Source organism: Notolepis coatsorum (genome assembly GCF_963971535.1).
Source record: "Notolepis coatsorum genome assembly, chromosome: 1".
Classification (NCBI taxonomy): Eukaryota; Metazoa; Chordata; class Actinopteri; order Aulopiformes; family Paralepididae; genus Notolepis; species Notolepis coatsorum.
Window position 1 is genome coordinate 179,659,356 of NC_140165.1, and position 20,786 is coordinate 179,680,141.

Sequence of the window (20,786 nt, forward strand, 5' to 3'; positions counted from 1 at the left end):
ACCTAGAGCGCCCTCCAGTGGAGACAGATATATATACACAACTGGCTATATCTGGTGGAGACGATGATATACACAGGTAGACAGTTACAGGTGTAAACAGTCATATGTACAGTTAGACAGTCACTAACATCCCCACACAGAGTCCCTTAATTCAACAACGATACCTACTCTTATTATTTATACCGCTAGCGTAATGACTTACTGCCATAGTATATTTATACTTGTATCACTGTACATAATAATAATGTACATAATCAAATTAGCATATTTACTAAATAGTTTTGTTATTCCACTTAATAACGTGTTACACTGTATATTACGGTTAAACGCTGTTTAGGTATAGGTCACTGAGGCAGAAGTGCGCGCGGATGTGCACGCGCGCACACAAAAATGCGTTATTGTCACTGGACTCGTCGCGCCGGCCGGCACTTATCACCTAGACTTTGCATAATAATAGGATACCGATAGCATAACAACGGACTCCTCTCCTCCACTACCGCCTCTCCACCAGCGTCAATGAGTCCTCGGAGGTGGGGAGTCGCTGAAGGAAACTGTCCTTCTGTAAACTAACTCTAAGTTACATTGTTAATTTAGTTTGTATTTGCTTTTCTAGTTTAAGTTAATTCAATTAAAGAAATTGTAACTACAATTACATTTAAAACATTTATGCATAATAATCATCTGTTCTGTGCGCAACCGAGGGAACATGTATGCGCGTGCGCGGGAGCGCGCGTGCACGTGGCGTTTGGGCATTTCCCATATTACGACTGCACCACTGGTGTTACCTTGCACTATAGTTAGATGCCAACTATTTTGCATTGTACTAATGTACTTGTGCTGCTGTACGATGGCAATACATTTTTATCTACTCAAATCGAATGTTCATATCATGAAAGCAAAATAGTAGGCTATAGGCTATCGGAGACCTTCGCACTGATGAGCGTTCTTTAAATGGCGATTTGTAAGGTGCACGTGACTGTATGTACCACCTTGCGTGCGCGTCCATGTGCGATTGTTTTCATTCCGCCTCTGTCTCAGCTCGGACACCGTGACGTCATGTCAGTCTGGGCAGGAGGCTGGCTGGCTGGCTGGGTGAACGGTGCGCCGTTTAAAAAGCTCCAGAAACAGCAACAGATGCCAGTGTGTGGTTTACGCTTGAGAGGCAAGAACGAGGCTGTGTGATTATCAAACCCTTGGGTTGCAGGGTTATTATCATAAGTTCCATTGTATCCAGCGTTGGAGAAAACGTATAAGGAATACAATTTAAAACCCCGGGACGGGCAGAAGCCGTTGCGTTTTAGCGCTGACTGGTGAAAGGAAAAACAACTTTGCAAAATGGAAAATTCGTCCACAAACAACCGGTTTCGGTCCGTGATGTTCAACCACGGTGAGTATGAAGGCTCATACTGTCGGTGTGAGAGGGATGTTGTTCAGATGATGTACTTATTATGTGGAATTTAATTGCGCATCTCCCAGGGCATCTAGCATCGCACCGCAATACGCGTTCTATTCGTCTCCTGCCACTTTAGTTCCACGTTGTGTTGTTAATGTATTCACATATACTGCGTGGACTCCGTGGAGCCAGCCAGCGGTGAACCTACAGTATCTCGTTCTTCATTGAAGAAAGAGATCCTGCTCAAGTCTCCTCAGGTGTTTGTAGGTATCAGCTGATTGGCTAGGGGGAAGCCTGCAAGACGAAAGTCTTTCTCTGGTCTGCATCCCCTTAACAATTGTGTGTATTGAGCTGTACTGTATTGTACCCATTCTGCAATCTGTTAATAAAGTTTTCAATCAATCAATCAATGCAACGCATTTCTGGGAACAGATCATTCTGCTAAAAAGCCAATAAAGGCGATCTCGCCTCCACGAGAGACAAGATACATACATGAGGAGGCAGCTCACACAGCAATTCTATAGTTATGCAAGAATTGTACCGAGTACACACCAGACGTCACACCACACACGGGACTATTTTTGGAACGGGGCTGAGATGGATTGCTCGTTATGCCGATAAACCGAGGCTTTTAGAGAGGGAGATGTCCCAGAGGACCACGTAGAATCCCACGAATACTCTATCCGGCCAGACGTGTTTGCCTATTTACTTAAGAGCGGTCGTAAACTAAACTATTTTCGGTCACTTTGTCATACTGTCATGTCAGGCGGTTTAAACGTTTTGGGTCGTTGAATAGGCCTGGCGTGTATGATCTCACTCTGCGTCCCAAGACTTGGAACAAGTGCATTTCATTGAGAGAAAATAATCTTTGTAAAAATACATTAAGTATTAGACGATGTTTGATGGTCAGTTAAAAAGAGACATTTTGAACTGCAGCTCAACCAGGCCAGCCAAACGGCCAAACAGACCGGTTTGATCGGCTTTGGTTATGAAAATGACTGTAATAGCAGTAGCCTAGAATGTCTGCAGAGACGTTATAGGATCGACCTTGATTCATTACAAGTTACTGTACAGTAAAGGTCATTCTATTATTCTCAGACACAAATAGTTGGATAATATGCTGTATGTACCTGTGTGTATAGCCTTGTTTTATCAATGGCTCTCCCACTCCCCAAATTCGATAAAGTAATCTTGTAAAGTAGTCTGATTTCTTCTCAGGCACACAATGACCATTTGGCTCAGGTTAATTCCTTTGGTTTTAGCAGTATGCCCAGTGACATCACATTGAAACATCTGGCTGATCCAGAGTTGGGATGGAGTGATAGACGCATCGGCGTATTTAGACCACTGTCAGTAGGGCTCGTGCAGGGGCGTATCTAGACACAGCACTCTACTGGGGCACAGAAGTATCTGAACTTTTCTTTTTTTTTTATACTTTATTTCGGTTTTAGGGTTAGGTTAGGGTTATGTTATTTAATTATTTTGGGGAGCCAGCCCCCCAAACTCCTGAAATGCATAGAAATCTATGAAATAAATGAAATAAATAAAACAATCTGACATTTATATTAAAAAGAGCTAGCCCCCCAATCCCCTAAAATACATAGAAATCTATGCATTTTGGAACAGTTACTATATATATATAGTCAAGAAAGCATTTAGTCATACTTAAAGTTTAAAGTGCTTTACTTGCATTGAACATTGCATTGAACATTGAGGAGACATCATTAGAAAGCACAATGTATGTTTCCATAGTTACGCAGATGACACACAATTGTACATCTCTGCTGAACCAAATGATCACACCACTATAAACTCTATTTCCGCCTGTCTCTTAGCAATAAACAAATGGATGACGAACAACTTCCTAAAATTAAATGAGGGCAAAACTGAAATCCTACTAGTCGGTCCTATAACAAAAAGAGAAATGTTACAGAGCAATATGGGGCAACTTACTCCTTGGATCAAACCTGAAGTTACAAGTAAGTAACCTACACTGGCTTCCGGTAACATTTAGAATTGATTTCAAGGTCCTCCTCCTTATATACAAAGTATAAACATTGCGATCATCTACTACTGGTCTATTGAAGGTTCCAAGCCACAGTCTAAAGAAAATCGGGGATGCAGCCTTTGCTAACTATGCACCAAAGTTATGGAACACACTACCTATGGACATTAGGGAAGCTAGATCTCTTAATATTTTCAGAAATAAGCTAAAAACTTACCTCTTCACCATAGCCTTCTAATACACCCCGCTGTTGATTGTACTGTAGCACTATTTTACTCTGGCCATTCTATTGCATAATTTTACTATCTATTCTACTATTCTATTATTGCACTGTATTATTGGTGTGCAAACCAGTCAACTTACAAAAAAGAGCCTGTTGGAGGATTTCAACAAGATAAATGCGACAACAGTGCAAAATATTTCACTATAATATTTCAAAGTGAAGTAAAAAATATTATAATTATTTGATCATGTTAAAAAGGGAAAATAAAAAACATTTGTCAAAAAGAAAAGAAAAAATGATCAGTGGGGCACAGATGATCATCAGTAGGGCACGTGCCTTACTGATGGTGGTCTAAATACGCCGATGGGCACGTGCCCTACTGATAAAAAAAAATTTCTTCAGATACTTCTGTGCCCCAGTAGAGTGCTGGGTCTAGATACGCCCCTGGATAGACGGAGGCAGAATATGGAAGAGGAAAGTGCTCTTCGGCAGGAAGTGAAATTTGACAGAATTTGTCCTGAATCCATCTGCTTCTCTCGGAATTTCCTGATTGTTTGGACTTCACGCGTTTCGCCACATCTGCTTTCCTCGACTCTTGTATAGGAAACAAGAGTCAGGAAAAACTCCCGATTCTGGTTCTGATTCTAAGAGGAACTCACATTTGGGTAGATACTAGAACTAGATGGTACTTTCATCAGCCTATCACCAGGAGTTGTCTTGGATATCTGCCATTTGGCGGATACTCTTTTATTCAAATCACCTTACAATAAGTGCATGCATTTTCAGTATGGGTGACTCCATTCTGAATCAAATTCCTAATTTTGGTGCAGTGCTCTACCTATCGAGCTATGACCACCACCCGGCATGTTTTTGAAGACGGGTTACGAGGTATATTATCATGTTGGTTATTGTCTATTTCAGAGACATCTTGCTTTACCACTCAATATCAAACTTGGACCCTTCCATGTTTTAGATGTTGCCTTTTTAGCTCAAATTGGAATCTAGGCCAGACTAATTTAGATACCTTATCCATTTAACAAACATGCCCCTTTTTTGCAAAAGACAAATGAACACCGTCTGGCGTCTGCGACTGATTCCAGGCCAGGGCAAAACGGTGTCTATTGGGAGACTTAGAAGGAGGTCTGGGTGTGAAGAAGCAGTCGGAGGTAGTCCGTAACAGAGGCTAGCAGACGGCATTCCACAACCAAGGATCACTGCCATCACCAAACCACTGTGTAGCCCAGTGACAATGCCCCCAAAATGTTGAGATACCCCTACCTACCAGAGGTAGAACAAAACACAAGAATGTTTTTCCTCATCTCTAAGGTCTCCCATATATGAAATGGATTCTTGTATAAAAATATTTTACTGCAAAACTTGTTAAATTGATAGATATTGTTATACACCCCCAAAGGAAAAAAGAACCAAAATATAGCCTGGCCGTATGGGAGTTGAGACATATAAACTCATGTAGATTAATAATACAAGCTCCAGGAGCTTTCAAACTTGACATGCTAGCAGTCAGACAGTTGCTTAACATAATAGAAAAAACTGGATGTGAATATCTTTATGCATGTAGGAAATATATACCTATGTACACATATTTAAAATAAGCGGAAATGTAAAAAATTAATATCTATGCAGAATGTTCTCATTTACTTTGTAGTAGCTCTGCCATGGATTGTCATAGAAACACAGATGAGGGCTTTTTCGGAAAGGTGTGGTTGTGCTGAATCCAGCAACACCACATGTGTAAATATATATGCATGCATGGTCAGGGAGTTACATCAGTAAATGTATGAGGTGTCCTAAATGAAAGAAAATTAAACATTGACATAATGAAGTCTTCAGTCCAAAGCCCATTATCAGTGGTGAGAAGCATGTTGACAAATTCAATGTTACTGCAAAGTAAAGTCACTTGAGGTAATGTTCTGGTCTATAATGTTAATATATTTATGATACATTTAATAAATTATACATTTCATATGATACATTTTATGATACTTCATATGGAAACAAAGATCCAATTGAATCAGGTTGAGATAGAAATAGAACACCTTTATTTCAATCTACTGCGTTCTGAGCCCCCTGCTGTATTCACTGTACACCAGGGTTTCCGTTAGAAAAAATTGTTGTCGGTCTCCGTGACCTGCAAGATTTCAATCTACCGGACAAATGAGATTAATTCCGGTCATAGTTTAGAATAAAGAATGTCATCCTCAAGGCATGTAGATTTATAATATTATTACTTAAAACTAGGCTACTTTTGCGTATACAGTCATTAATTAATATATTCCAAATAAAATAAGTCCCTCGATACTCCGTGCTGCTGCTGACTTGAACTAAAATAGACCGCGTATGTGGGCAGTCGGTCCGACACTAAACAGCAGTCTGTTATAATCACATTTTTATGAGCTAACGAATTCCGTTATATTGGACATTTGTATTAATTATATCAAGCGAAGAACTGAGAAAGCAGAGAGACGGCAACATTATCGTGGTTTGCGTGACGACTCTCTCCACCTCGCAACGACTTATTTGCAAAGAGTATGGCGCTGCAGAGAAGCTGATCCAGCTGTTATTGGCTCTTTTCTGGGAACCGCACAACAGCGCCCCCCACCCAACATTGGCTGAAAATGGCCGAATTGGAGTACTGATGGAATACTGCATTGTGCTGCTGCCTCTCTGGCTCTGCAGCTTCACATGCACTCGCACACCCAGCACTAAGCTCTCGCCGACAACGTCGTTGTCATTATTAGAAGCAACGAGGAAACAAATGTAATGATCGTTTCGTTCATCGCATAGGCTATTTAATTTTAGCCTATTTTAATACAATTCAAATAATCAAATTGTGCTTAGACTCAGGGAATTATTTTCACCGGACATTAAGACCGGAGATATTAAATAAGTCGGACTTCAACAGATTTTGCCGGTCAAAAACCGGTAATTACCGGCTAACGGAAACGCTGCTGTACACACATGACTGTGTGGCCAGGTTCAGCTCCAACTCCATAGTGAAGTTTGCGGACGACACAGTGGTGGTGGGGCTGATCTCTAATAATGACGAGAAGGCCTATCGGGAGGAGGTTGATGAACTGGCACGCTGGTGCCGGGATAACAGCCTACTCCTGAACATTGGTAAAACCAAAGAGCTGATAGTGTATTTTAGGAGAATACAGCAGGAGACACACACACCACTGATGATAAACGGGGCTACCGTGGACAGGGTGAGCAGCTTCAATTACCTGGGAGTACACATCACAGAGGACATGACATGGTCAACACACATAGATTCTGTGGTGAAAAAGGCGAAACAGCGCATCTATCACCTGAGACAGTTAAGGAAGTTCAGGTGCAAATCCAGAGCCTGCAGAATAATGAAAGACCCCCACCACCCCAACAACAGCCTGTTCAAGCTGCTGCGGTCAGGCAAGCGCCTACGTACACACGCTATGAGCACAGAGAGACTCCGGCTCAGCTTCCTTCCCCAGGCCATCAGAACACTGAACTCTCACACACACACACACACACACACACACACACACACACACACACACACACACACACACACACACACACACACACACACACACACACACACACACACACACACACACACACACACACACACACACACACACACACACACACACACACACACACACACACACACACACACACACACACACACACACACACACACACACACACACACACACACACACACACACGCTGCAACCGCTTTAAACAATCACTTTAAACTAAATGGAAAAGTCACTTTAAAGGAATGAAGAATATAAAAGTCACTTTAAGGAAAGAACAGATGTGGTTCTTGTATAGTTTAGATATAGTAAGTAAAACATAATAACAGAGTTAAAATTTTATATTGTATAGTAGTGTACATAGGAACCAATGCCTTCTCAGGAATTTAGCATGTCTATTTTTATCATGCACATCTTATGTCTTACCTGTTTTTTTTCGATGTCTATTTTATTATTGTATTATTGCACAATCGATGCAGGCATGACCACCCGCATTTCACTGTATGCCCTGGTATGTATGTGACAAATAAACCTCTTGATTCTTGATTCTAGCAACACATCAACGTCACTCATCCACATTATCATCAGTGACTAAATGGATCATATTTGGGCAGTCAGGGAAAGAGCAAGAGCAAAACTCAGTGCAAGTCAAGCCCACTGAAAGACATTGGGATTTGCTGGCATCATTGTCTATCTGTATGTCATGTATGTCATATATGTTATGATGAATTGAAAATGGGGGACCCTGATGTAAACAAGACGAAAGTCTTTCTCTGGTCTGCATCCCCTTAACAATTGTGTGTATTGAGCTGTACTGTATTGTACCCATTCTGCAATCTGTTAATAAAGTTTTCAATCAATCAATCAATTGCAGTTTCCATCTTTACAGTACAGGTGGGTGATGTCTCAAACTTCCTTAGGTGCCGGTGCTTTCTGGAACATCACAGGTTCAATGGTCCCATCTTCTCTGAGCCTCCACCCTCTACCAACTGGGTTCCAGAGAAGAGGCTTGGCCAGATGGCTGTTTGGTACAAGGCTCTCAACACATGTTGCTGGAAGGCATCTTCTGTTGGGGGTAGATTTGCAGCTGATGAATCTGTGGTAGATGCTAGTGTGTACCTCAGCTCATCCACGTTGGTGCAAGGACATCCATTCTCCATTTTCTTTTGGCCATACAGGAGGAGGGCATACTTTCTTGCCACAGGAAAAGTCTCCTCTAGGCTTTCAGACAGTCTAAAATTGGCCATTTCTATTAACTCACTCAGATGGGTCTTCAGTCTTCTGAAGGCAGTGGTCTTCCCAATTCTGTACAAGCTGCTTGTGGTAACGCAACCTGTGAGGGCGTGGCATGCAGGTAAACACTCACAAAGTGCTGCTCCAAGCTTCTGATCGATGGATCTTTCCTTTGGGCCATGTCCAGAGTGCATGAACACTGTTGAGGATCCAAACATCCCTTTGCTTGAATAGTACACAAGCAAAACCAGTACATCTGTATCATCACATTTGACAATGAGACGAGAATGTGACTGTGCAAGGTGTATTGCATGTAACACCAATCTTGTGTCAGCCTCCTCCTGGTCACTATAAAGATCTGTCAAGCTGTCAAGGCCTGACTTGCTAATCGTCTTAACCTCCTCACCATTTTCAAAGCCACCTGCCAAGATGACTGTGTTCTCTGAAGAGATCCTCTGTGACCCTTTCAGACATACAATGATCTGGGTGAGTGTGTCCCATTAGCAACATTAATGGGAAAGGAAGGCATCAACTGCGTTTTTTATAGTGTTTGACAAATATGACCATCAACACTCAATCAAAGACAAAAGGCAAAGAAGAGGCACCATCCAAACCAGCAGACCAACACATATGATCACAGGACAATCTAGTGTTCCTAACTACAGGAAATACCTGAGGATCAGTGGGAACAAGGCTGCTCTATGTAGCTTTGTCGTCAGCAACTACATAACCAATACAGGGCCACAGAGAATCTCTTCAGAGAACACAGTATGCCCTCCTCCTGTATGGTCAAAAGAAAATGGAGAATGGACGTCCTTGCACCAACCTGGATGAGCAGAGGTACACACTAGCATCTACCACAGATTAATCAGATGCAAATCTACCCCCAACAGAAGATGCCTTACAGCAACATGTGTTGAGAGCCTTGTAGCAAACAGCAGTGTGGTGTCACAGCCATCTGGCCAAGCCTCTTCTCTGGAACCCAGTTGGTAGAGGGTGGAGGCTCAGAGAAGATGGGACCATTGAACCTGTGATGTTCCAGAAAGCACCGGCACATAAGGAAGTTCGAGACATCACCCACCTAAAGATGGAAACTGCAATGATGTCAGCAAATGCAAATGTCTTTCAGTGGGCTTGACTTGCACTGAGTTTTGCTCTTGCTCTTTCCCTGACTGCCCAAATATGATCAATTTAGTCACTGATGATAATGTGGATGAGTGACGGTGATGTGTTGCTAGAATCAAGAATCAAGAGGTTTATTTGTCACATACATACCAGGGCATACAGTGACATGTGGGTGGTCATGCCCACATCGATTGTGCAATAATACAATAATAAAATAGACATAGAAAAAAAACAGGTAAGGCATAAGATGTGCATGATAAAAATAGACATGCTAAATTCCTGAGAAGGCACTGGTTCCTATGTACACTACTATACAATATACAATTTTAACTCTGTCATTATGTATTACTTACTATATCTAAACTATACAAGAACCACACCTGTTCTTTCCTTTTTTGCGTGTGTGTGTGTGTGTGTGTGTGTGTGTGTGTGTGTGTGTGTGTGTTCATGTGTACTTGTGAGTGGAGAGTTCAGTGTTCAGTGTTCTGATGGCCTGGGGGAAGAAGCTGAGCCGGAGTCTCTCTGTGCTCATAGCGTGTGTACGTAGGCACTTGCCTGACCGCAGCAGCTTGAACAGGCTGTTGTTGGGGTGGTTGGGGTCTTTCATTATTCTGCAGGCTCGGGATTTGTACCTCCTGTTATAAGTCCTGCAGGGGTGGTAGTGCAATACCCGTAGTACGCTCTGCTGAGCGCACCACTCTCTGTAGGGCCTTCCTGTACTGTGCCGTGCTGTTTCCAAACCAGGCAGTGATGTTTCCAGTCAGAATGCTCTCTACAGCCCCGGAATAGAAGGAGTGGAGTATCTTCCCCAATACTCTGAACTTCCTTAACTGTCTCAGGTGATAGAGGCACTGTTTCGCCTTTTTCACCACAGAATCTATGTGTGTTGACCATGTCAGGTCCTCTGTGATGTGGACTCCCAGGTACTTGAAACTGCTCACCCTGTCCACAATAGCCCCATTTATCTGCAGTGACGTGTGTCCCCTGCTGTATTCTCCTAAAATCCACGATCAGCTCTTTGGTTTTACCAATGTTCAGGAGTAGGCTGTTATCCCGGCACCAGCGTGCCAGTACATCAACCTCCTCCCGGTAGGCCTTCTCGTCATTATTAGAGATCAGCCCCACCACCACGTGTTGTCCGCAAACTTCACTATGGAGTTGGAGCTGAACCTGGCCACACAGTCATGTGTGTACAGTGAATACAGCAGGGGGCTTAGAATGCAGTAGATTGAAATAAAGGTGTTCTATTTCAATTTCAACCTGATTCAATTGGATCTTTGTTTCCATATGAAGTATCATAAAATTTATCATATGACATGTATAATTTATTAAATGTATCATAAATATATTAACATTATAGACCAGAACATTACCTCAAGTGACTTTACTTTGCAGTAACATTGAATTTGTCAACATGCTTCTCACCACTGATAATGGCCTTTGGACTGAAGACTTCATTATGTCAATGTTTAATTTTCTTTCATTTAGGACACCTCATACACTGATGTAACTCCCTGACCATGCATGCTATATTTACACATGTGGTATTGCTGGATTCAGCACAACTATTCCTTTCCGAAAAAGCCCTCATATGTGTTTCTATGACAATCCATGACAGAGCTACTACAAAGTAAATGAGAACATTCTGCATAGATATACATTTTTTACATTTCCGCTTATTTTAAGTATGTGTACATAGGTATATATTTCCTACATGCATAAAGATATTCAATCCAGGTTTTTCTATTATGTTAAGCAACTGTCTGACTGCTAGCATGTCAAATTTGAAAGCTCTTGGAGCTTGTATTATTAATCTACATGAGTTTATATGTCTCAACTCCCATACGGCCAGGCTATATTTTGGTTCTTTTTTCCTTTGGGAGTGTATAACAATATCTATCAATTTAACAAGTTTTGCAGTAAAATATTTTTATACAAGAATCCATTTCATATATGGGAGACCTTAGGGATGAGGAAAAACATGGTTGTGTTTTGTTCTACCTCCGGTAGGGGTATCTCAAAAACTAAAGCCCTTTTTGACAGTTTGTCACAGCACTAGTGGTCTCCACAACTGTTATTGGTGGAGGACCTTCTATTACAGGTAAAAAGAGGGAACCGCAAGAGAAATCAACCAGTAGCCTTTATAGTACAGTTGTATGTCCACCAGACACAGTAGCCTTTATAGTACAGTTGTATGTCCACCAGACGGTAGCCTTTATAGTACAGTTGTATATCCACCAGACGGTAGCCTTTATAGTACAGTTGTATATCCACCAGACGGTAGCCTTTATAGTGCAGTTGTATGTCCAAACAGTAGCCTTTATAGACAGTAGCTTATAGTACAGTTGTATGTCCACCAGACAGTAGCCTTTATAGTACAGTTGGGACGGGGTTGCACGCAGTGCAGCCAAAGTTTTGTAAGCAGAAGCGCGGGCACACACACGCGCGGATGTGCACGGCACACGCGTGCACACAGGAATGCGCTGCACTCGCCAACTCGCTATAAGTACCCACCTGGGCTACTTTGCATATCAATAGCGCCGGTCGTCAGGTGTGTTAAATACGTTCTCAGATACATTCACACCTAACTTGTGAATGAAATGTGTTACATTCCATTCGTAGAGGCAATTAGGCATCGTATTTAGTCTGTGCTTAAGCGAGGGAACATTTATGCGCATGCGCGGGAGCGCGCGTGCACGTAATCAGTGTTGATATGAGGAACGCACACTGCAGTTGTATGTCCAGACTGTAGCCTTTATAGTACAGTTGTATGTCCAGACCAGGCCATGTGAGCGGCGCGGGGCGCGGAGCGGGCGGTTTTGACGTGAGCGAGGAGTGGGTTTTAAAATGAGTCGGCGCGACGTCCGGAGCGAGAGTTCTCCTCCGCTCCAATCCACTCCAGGCCGCTCACAGTGGTTTAACACTGTTGATGTAATATATACATGCAGTACAATGCCAAAGCAACAGATGGCGATGTACAAACATGAAGGCCATTTTCAACCAATGAGAAGGGTGAACCTGTGATATCCTGTTCAGGCTTTGTCACTCACTCCTGTTAGAAAAAGTATCGACGCCATTGTTGTTGTCGTTAGCTTACATGCTAACGTTAATGGCAGCGACCATAGCATTGTGGCTCGGCTAGCCTATCATCGCTTAATAGAGCTAGTGAATGGATAAACAACGTTATTTAACATAGCAGAATGGGTACAATTACAATGCGGCTCAATACAAACAATTGTTAAGGGGCCCAGGGGGTGTAGACTGTTGTAGTTTGAGCTAATTTACACCATGCTCCAAAAAAAAAATCTGCAGAGCGATCTGGCGCGGGGAGCGGGGAGCGCTCGATTCAAGGTGAGCGAGCGGAGAGCGACTTGGGGGCGGGGTCAACATGAGCGATTAGCGGAGCGGACCAAGCTTTAAAGAGCGAAGAGCGGATTTCTCGGCCGCGCCGATCCGCTCACGTGGCCTGGTCCAGACAGTAGCCTTTATAGTACAGTTGTATGTCCAGACAGTAGCCTTTATAGTACAGTTGTATGTCCACCAAGTTTCAAGTTTCTTTATCATTTGTCATACAGAAATACACAGACAGTAGCCTTTATATATTACAGTTGTATGTCCACCAGACAGTAGCCTTTATAGTACAGTTGTATAGGGATGCACCGATCCGACTTTTTCAGTCCCGATACTGATACCTGGGCTTTGTGTATCGGCCGATACCGATCCGATACCCATTGTTCAATTAATAAACTGTATGCCTCACTGTGTGGAAGAGACTGGGATCATTATTTTGTGCAAGGCAACATCAGGCTTGACTTAAAACATTACTTTCCTAACTTAGTGAAACAAAATGTAACAAATTAACACATAGATATAAATGTACTGAATTGTTGTTCTTTTTTTTTGTGATCAAATCTTTTTTATTTTATACTATAATAATAATAGATAAAAAGACATCACAGGACAGTAACTTATTACAATAATGACAAGACAATAATAGAGACAGACTGTATAGTGACCATCTTGAGCCCCCTCCATCACCAGACACGGCAGCCACGATCCCCAACCCTCGAGGACCCAGAGTCCGGCGCCCCAGCGAGTCAAAGCATCATGCCTCTTTAACACCCTGACTCGCCGAGACCCTGAACCAGGGCCCCCCCCCCATCCCGAGCCCGCGACCATCAGACCCACAGCCAAAAGGGCCCAATACATATACATAATTAAATATAAAAAAGAAAGAAAGAAAAAAAAAAACTACATGGGGACTCGCTCACTCCCCCCCCCCCCCCACCCTAGGACCTCAACGTGAGTTACATACACAATATATTATTCAGTAATCGAGAGTTATATGCGCTCTTTTAGCTTTGCAACAGCAGCCAACCAGATCGCGATATTAGACTCATTAACCCCTATAACACGTGCAGTGGATATCTCCAGATAGATCACATCAAGATAAGTGAGAATCCCTTCGGGCATAGTTTGTCTGGGTGTATCCATCGTGAGGCAATACATTTTTGGCGGCTGTGAGGCCGGCTAGAATCAGCCTTTTCACATGTGTAGAGGTCGGTAATTGAGAAACGTCATTCAATAGAAATACAGAAGGAGAAACGGGTATGGTCAGAGAGAAAATAGCTGAGGGGTAACATTTTCCCAGAATAGCTCAACAGGAGGACATTCCCAGTACATATGCATAAATGTTCCGGTGACACCGTTTGGACATAAGGTACATCGAGAGTCAGGTCTGAGACCCATTAGATTCAATCGTCTCTAGGGGTCAGATATTAAGTTCTGTGAATTTTTTTTAGATGAATCTGTTGGTGATCTGGGTTGCGTGAGGATAGCCGGACATTCTCCCAGACTGTATCCCAATCAAAATCTACATCCAACTCCGGGACAACCTTTCTCCAAATTGTATCCAGGGGGAGGTCCTTATACGAGGACATAAGTAAATGGCGATAAAAGTCAGAAACTAAGCCTCTCGATGTCTCCTTGTCATAAAAGAATTTGTGAAATCTGTGATGTTCTAGTGGAGCATCCCATGGAACGCCATGAGCCTTCAGAGCTGCCCTTATTTGTAAATAAAAGAAAAAGGAAGTTCAGCGGAGATCATATAGAATAGAAAATATTATTGCCATTTCAACACATGGTTGATTGGGATTTGTCTTGGTGCCAGCACATACAGTACATACAGTATAAAACATACAATATAAAAACACAAGAATACATGCAATATAATCCCCACAATAAAAGTTTTACACAAACAATAAAAAAAAAATGCTACAGTACCTAAAATAAATAGCTCAGTGTTCCAGTTTAAAGTGCATATTGCCTTAAAGTGCCTGTCGGCTGGTGCTAGCCCTTGTGGTGCAAAGTGCCTGTGCATTTGGACTAGAGTTCAGGTGACGGACAGCCTCGGGGTATATACTGTTTTTAAAACGGGATGTCCTGCACCTGAGACTTTGGAGTCTTCTGCCAGAGGGAACGGGGTTAAAAAGGTAGAAAGCAGGGTGAGAGGGGTCACTGATCACCTTCTCCCCTTTCCGCCTGATTTGTGTGCCATAAATGGAGGCCACAGAAGGGAGATCACAGCCGATGATTTTTGACGCTGTGCGTACAGTTCTTTCTAGATGTCCCCTATCATGGACTGTGGTGTTTCCGTACCACACAGTCATTGAGAAGGTAAGGACACTCCACAGTGGCTCTGTAAAAGCTGAGCATTGCCTCCCTGGACACACCAAACTTTTTAAGCTGGCGCAGGGAGTGGAGCCTCTGGTGGGCTTTGCTAATTATGAGGCTGGTGTTAACTTCCCATTTTAAGTTATCACATATGGTGATGCAGAGGAATTTAAAACTGTCTACCCTATCCACCTGCTGGCCGTTTATGTACAGAGAAGGGTGGACTGCCTCCCTGCGCCGGAAGTCAACTATAATTTCATGTCTTAGATATGTTTAAAAGCAGGTCGTTCTCCTTGCACCATACAGCAAAGCTATCAACTTCAGCTCTGTAGGCCGATTCATCCCGTTCTTAATTAATCCCACTACTGTTGTGTCATCCGCATATTTAAAAAATCTGACAGAATCGGGAGTGGGAGGCACAGTCATTGGTGTATAGACAGTAGAGCAGAGGAGAGAGAACACAGCCCTGGGGGGCCCCGGTGTTCAAGGTCCTGGATCTAGAGAACAAATGACCTATTTTAACCACTTGTTCTCTGTCTGAGAGAAAATCGAGAATAAAATAGCACAGACTCATCGATTCCTAGCAATTTAAGTTTTTCAAATAGTTTAAAAGGCACAATCGTGTTAAACGCTGAACTAAAATCAATAAACAAAATTCGTACATAAGTGGCAGAGGCCTCCAGGTGCTGCAGGATGGTGTGTAAACACATAGATACAGCATCCCCTACATACCTGTTGGGCTGATAAGCAAACTGATACATGTCTAATTTAACAATACTCGATAAATTATCACAGACAAGCCGCTCGAACACCTTCATAATGACAGAGGTCAGAGCGACAGGCCTGTAATCATTCAGACAAGCAGTGCTAGATTTCTTGGGCACAGGTATGACTGTGGCAGATTTAAGTGTGCTGAGAGACTAATTAAAAAGATCTGTAAAAACAGTAGCAAGTTGGTCAGCACCATTTTTCAGGGTAAAAGTAGACACATTGTCTGGCCCTGCAGCCTTCCTAACATTTTGTTTGCGAAGTAAGGCTCTAACTTGGTGCTCCTCGACTACAAAGGGGGGGGGGGTTACAGGCCCCATTCTATCAGCTACCCTAGGTTGATCACCTGAGTGCACATCAAATCCGCAATAAAATTCATTAAGCTTGCCAGGGAGTAGGGGGTCCACATTCTGAGCTGACTGTTTATTCTTGAACCCAGTAATCATGTGTAGACTCTGCCAAACCGCTTTTGTGTCCCCAGCTTTCAATTTGTCCTCAAGACTATCTCTGTACTTAGTAGCTGTTTTCACGCTTCGTTCAAATTCATACCTGGCAATTTTATAGAGATCTGCATCTCTACTTTTAAAAGCCTGATTCTTCTTAACCCAGAGACTTTTAACCTCTTTATTAAACCATGGCTTATTATTGTCATAGACAGTCATCATCTTTGATGGAATACACCTGTCTTCCGAGAAGTTGATGTATGAGGATATTGTGTCACAGTGTCAGTATATCCGTTGGATAGATCCCGTTGGATAGATCCTGGAAAGAGCAGAGACCAGAGTTATCGAAGATATCCCCCAACGTGTGGATTAGAGCTGCCGCGATTACCGCATTACCGCGGTATCGCTGTTACATCACGGCCACCGCAGAGTAGGCTGAATACCGCGTCACCGCTGTTTTTTATAATAATAATAATAATTTACCCTCCTCTCGTTGGGCTTGCGGCTCTGCAGATATACCCTACTCGTCTATCGAGGTTCCAAGCGACCCTATTGGGTACCAGAAAAGTCACGTGAAACATTGCAGACCACTGATTGGTCAGAAGAGAGACGCGTCACACGTTTTTACTTCCTGAATGTCAGCACATCACAACACGGCTAATAACGTTAGCTTTAACTCTCCGCCGGAGTGGACTATCATCGCTCTTCAGGAGTACTAAACGAGACATAATGATTTTACTGTCTGCAACGAATGTTATAATAAAAGCCCTTCGTTCTATACACTTGTCTGATTGAAAACTTTATTAACAGACCGCAGAATGGGACAACGCACGCTCTGAGCAAAGAAAGGAACTGAGATATGAATAGAGTATTGCTTGCTATGGTCCGGTAAATACGCTGATGTTATTGAACGCATAACTATATAATGTCAATGCCACAAAACGAATGCCTTTATTATAAAGTAGTAACTTTATAGTAATAATAATAAGAAAGGGTCGGGGGGGGTGCCCGCGACACCGAGTGAACTGCGCATCCGTGTTTCACTTTCAATAACTAATGCGTGCTTGCCGAATCCCAAACAATATTCATGCTGCAAAGTCATCCTCTAAAGATAGACATTTAGACTAGAGGCAGGCTATATGCTATAAAGAGTAGACTACTACTAAAAAAAAAATGCATTCAAACTTTTTTTTTTATTTTTTGTGTGCGTGCCGGCGGTAGGAAATATTTTGCAAATTTGTGCGATAAGGAAATAATCAATACCGCGGCAGCTCTAGTGTGGATGCCTTTCTTTTCCCATCTGGGGAACCTAATAGGCTGTTGTCCAATAAGGAGTAGATTGTTAAATAGAGGGGAATGCGTATGCCACCGATGGCGGTTAGTACACAATTTCTGGGTGTCCCGCCAAGTCTGGATCACATGTGTGATAAGAGGGCCAAATCGTAATTGCATTGCTTAATTGATATTTTGGTATACACTATATCCTGAAGTCTATGTGGGGATACTATCTTCTCCTCCAATGGTCGCCAGGATACGGCTGCTTGAGAATCAAACCAGGTGATCAATGGTCTCAAAGAAAAAGCTTCAAAGTAATATTTGAAGTCTGGAAATGCCAAACCCACGTCGAGTTTACTCCTCTGGGCAGTGAATCTCTTTAAGCATGGGCGTTTGTTGTTCCAGACTAATTTATATGAGGCAGAGCGCAATTTTTGCCAGTAACGAACAGGAGGAGGTAACGGGAGCATGGAGCTGATGAAGTTAATTCTGGGTAAAATATTCAATTTAATTATTGACGCACGGGCCTGTATTTGTAATGAGTTTTTTAATTTGAACCATCTGTTGAAGTCATTTGTAATCCTGTCACCCAAGCTGGAGTAATTATACCTTACTGTCTGGCTAATAGTGGGAAATATTTCAATCCCAAGACATTTAAAGTGCTCCACCATAAGTATGTTTGCAGGGAGAATGGTAGCCTTCGCAGTCTCATTAAGTGGAAGAAAGGCAGGCAGATTTCGGCCAGTTGATCTTAAATCCAGATAGACTGCCAAAATCATCTATTACGCTGAGAAGATGAGGTAGAGAGATGGCGGGATTCTGCATAAATAAGAGTACATCATCTGCGTATAAGCTGATATGGTGAGATATAATCTGGGATTGTCTTATGTATTGAGCTAGAGGTTCGAGAGATAAGGCGAAAAGTCCGGGACTAAGAGTACAACCCTGTCTAGAAGAGCGCGAGACAGAAGAGTGGCGAGCAGGACTTCCCTGTTAAGATCATGGCTGAAGGCCCTGTGTAGAGAACTTTGATCATATGAATGAACCCCTCACCTAACCCCATCCTTCTAAGAACTGCCCACAAATAAGACCACTCCAATCTGTCAAAGGCCTTCATTGCGTCCAAGGACATGACTGTAGGGACTGCAACATCCTTGCTGGCATCAATCACATGCAGTAACAGTCTGATATTGTCAGTAACCAGGCGGCCTCTTATAAAGCCAGTTTGATCAGGGTGAACTAGAGATGTCATATGCTTTTGAAGTCGGATGGCTAGAACCTTTGCATATAGCTTGAGATCGGCTCCGAGGAGACTTAAGGGCCTATAGCTGCCACATTCAGTGGGGTCCTTATCTTTCTTGAGTAAAACGGATATAAGCGCCATATTGACATCTCTGGAAAAATTGCCCTCTTCGACTGAGTGTAAAATCATTGAAAGTAATAAGGGACCGAGTACATCCCAGAAAGCAAGATAGGAGTTCTGGTGGAATGCCGTCCCAACCAGGATCCTTGCCCCATTGCATATCAGCAATCGCCTCCCTAAGCTCATCTAGTGTGATGGGTGCAGCTAACCGCTTAGCGTCATCTTCTGAGACCTGTGGTAAGTTGATTTGATTAAGAAAGTCCTCCAGCTTAGTATGATCAAAGACCATTTCTGACTTGTACAGGTTGGAATAAAAAGAGCGAAATGTATCGTTGATCTTTTTGGGGTTGGTGGTTACCTCCCCCTGTTGGTTCTTAATGGAAGGGATATCAGCAAATTGTTCACTGGCCCGTATCTTCATAGCTAGTAGGTGGCTAGGCCTGGAGCCATGAAAGTAGTAGTGCTGTTTTTTGTTCTGTGCATTTGAAATTCAGACTGTTGTCTTAAAATTGAGTTAATCTCTTTTTTACCACCTTAATTTGAAACTCCAGTCGGTTAGAGTAGTTGTGCTGCATAGAGGACATCAACGTGGCATAGTGTTGTCAAAAATATCGAAGTATCGATACATATCGATACTGAATATTTAAAACGGCTTCGATACTCATTTCCCGAAATACCGATACTTTCTGCAGTATCGGTACCAGCTGGCGCGTGTTCTACAGCAAGTTGTTGACACGCTGTTCAGAGCGCGCTTGCCCCTCCGCCTGCTCCGAGTCCAGCCCTCCCCCTCACAGTCGCCGTCTTCAGTTTGTAAACGGAGCAGTGCAGAGCAGTGCAGTGGATCTCCATAAAGAAATGAAAGAGGTTCGTGACTGCTCTTTCAACGTCACTGTGACTGAAGCATTAAACCATTAACTCTAGTTTAATACATGATACGTTGTCTACTGATGGCGCATAATATCAACAGCTGATTCGTTGTAAAGTTACAGCTACCAGCTAACGTTAGCTACTGCTAGCTGTTAGCTCCATTAGCTTAGCTGCCCACCTGTATAATTACTGCATGGAAACGGAGTAACGTTAACGTTTAAACGTTATGTCGAGGTCATACTACTACAGTCGACATAAGGTTAACGTTACCCCGTTTCCATCAAGTGTTTAAATAGCAGCAATCTTGTTGAAAATGTAACGTTACTAAAATGCTCCGAGGAGCATAGCCTCTCTCTCTCTCTCTCTCTCTCTCTCTCTCTCTCTCTCTCTCTCTCTCTCTCTCTCTCTCTCTCTCTCTCTCTCGTTATCTTTAAATAAAAATCGAAACTGTTACTAACTGTAATACAAACAGTTCAGTTTGTCAGGTACATGCAACACAGATTACAGTGTTTACATCTGTCTGCTTGAGAAAATACCATGTTCTGCATTTGCAATAAAAATGATTGAAGTGAGATGAACAGTTATTTTTAAATGTGTGATCTAAAGATAAACAAAGGGTTTTAAAAGTGTTATATTTATCTTTTCTTATAGTACCAGAGAGAAGCTGAGGAGAATCAACCAGCAACAAAAGCTAAATTTGTTTAAAAAAAAATATATATATATATATATATATATATATATATTTTTTTTTTTAATATCGAAATGGTATCGAAGTATCGATACTTTTCAAGGTATCGTATCGAAGTCGAAATTCCAGTATCGTGACAACACTAACGTGGCATGAAGCTTTTCCAATTCCACCAACTTGGAGAGACG

At 42.5% G+C, this 20,786-nt stretch overlaps 1 protein-coding gene across 1 annotated transcript in view; it reads left to right on the forward strand.

The window, feature by feature from the left end:
- Positions 1 to 1,122: 1,122 nt before the first annotated feature.
- LOC311241074 (septin-4-like) overlaps positions 1,123 to 20,786 on the forward strand; it is a 293,309-nt gene continuing 273,645 nt past the window's right edge. Inside the window, exon 1 of the mRNA XM_084329752.1 lies at positions 1,123 to 1,391. Coding sequence (XP_084185878.1) covers positions 1,336 to 1,391 — 56 coding nt within the window. The 5' untranslated portion in view covers positions 1,123 to 1,335. The remainder of the gene's footprint in view (positions 1,392 to 20,786) is intronic.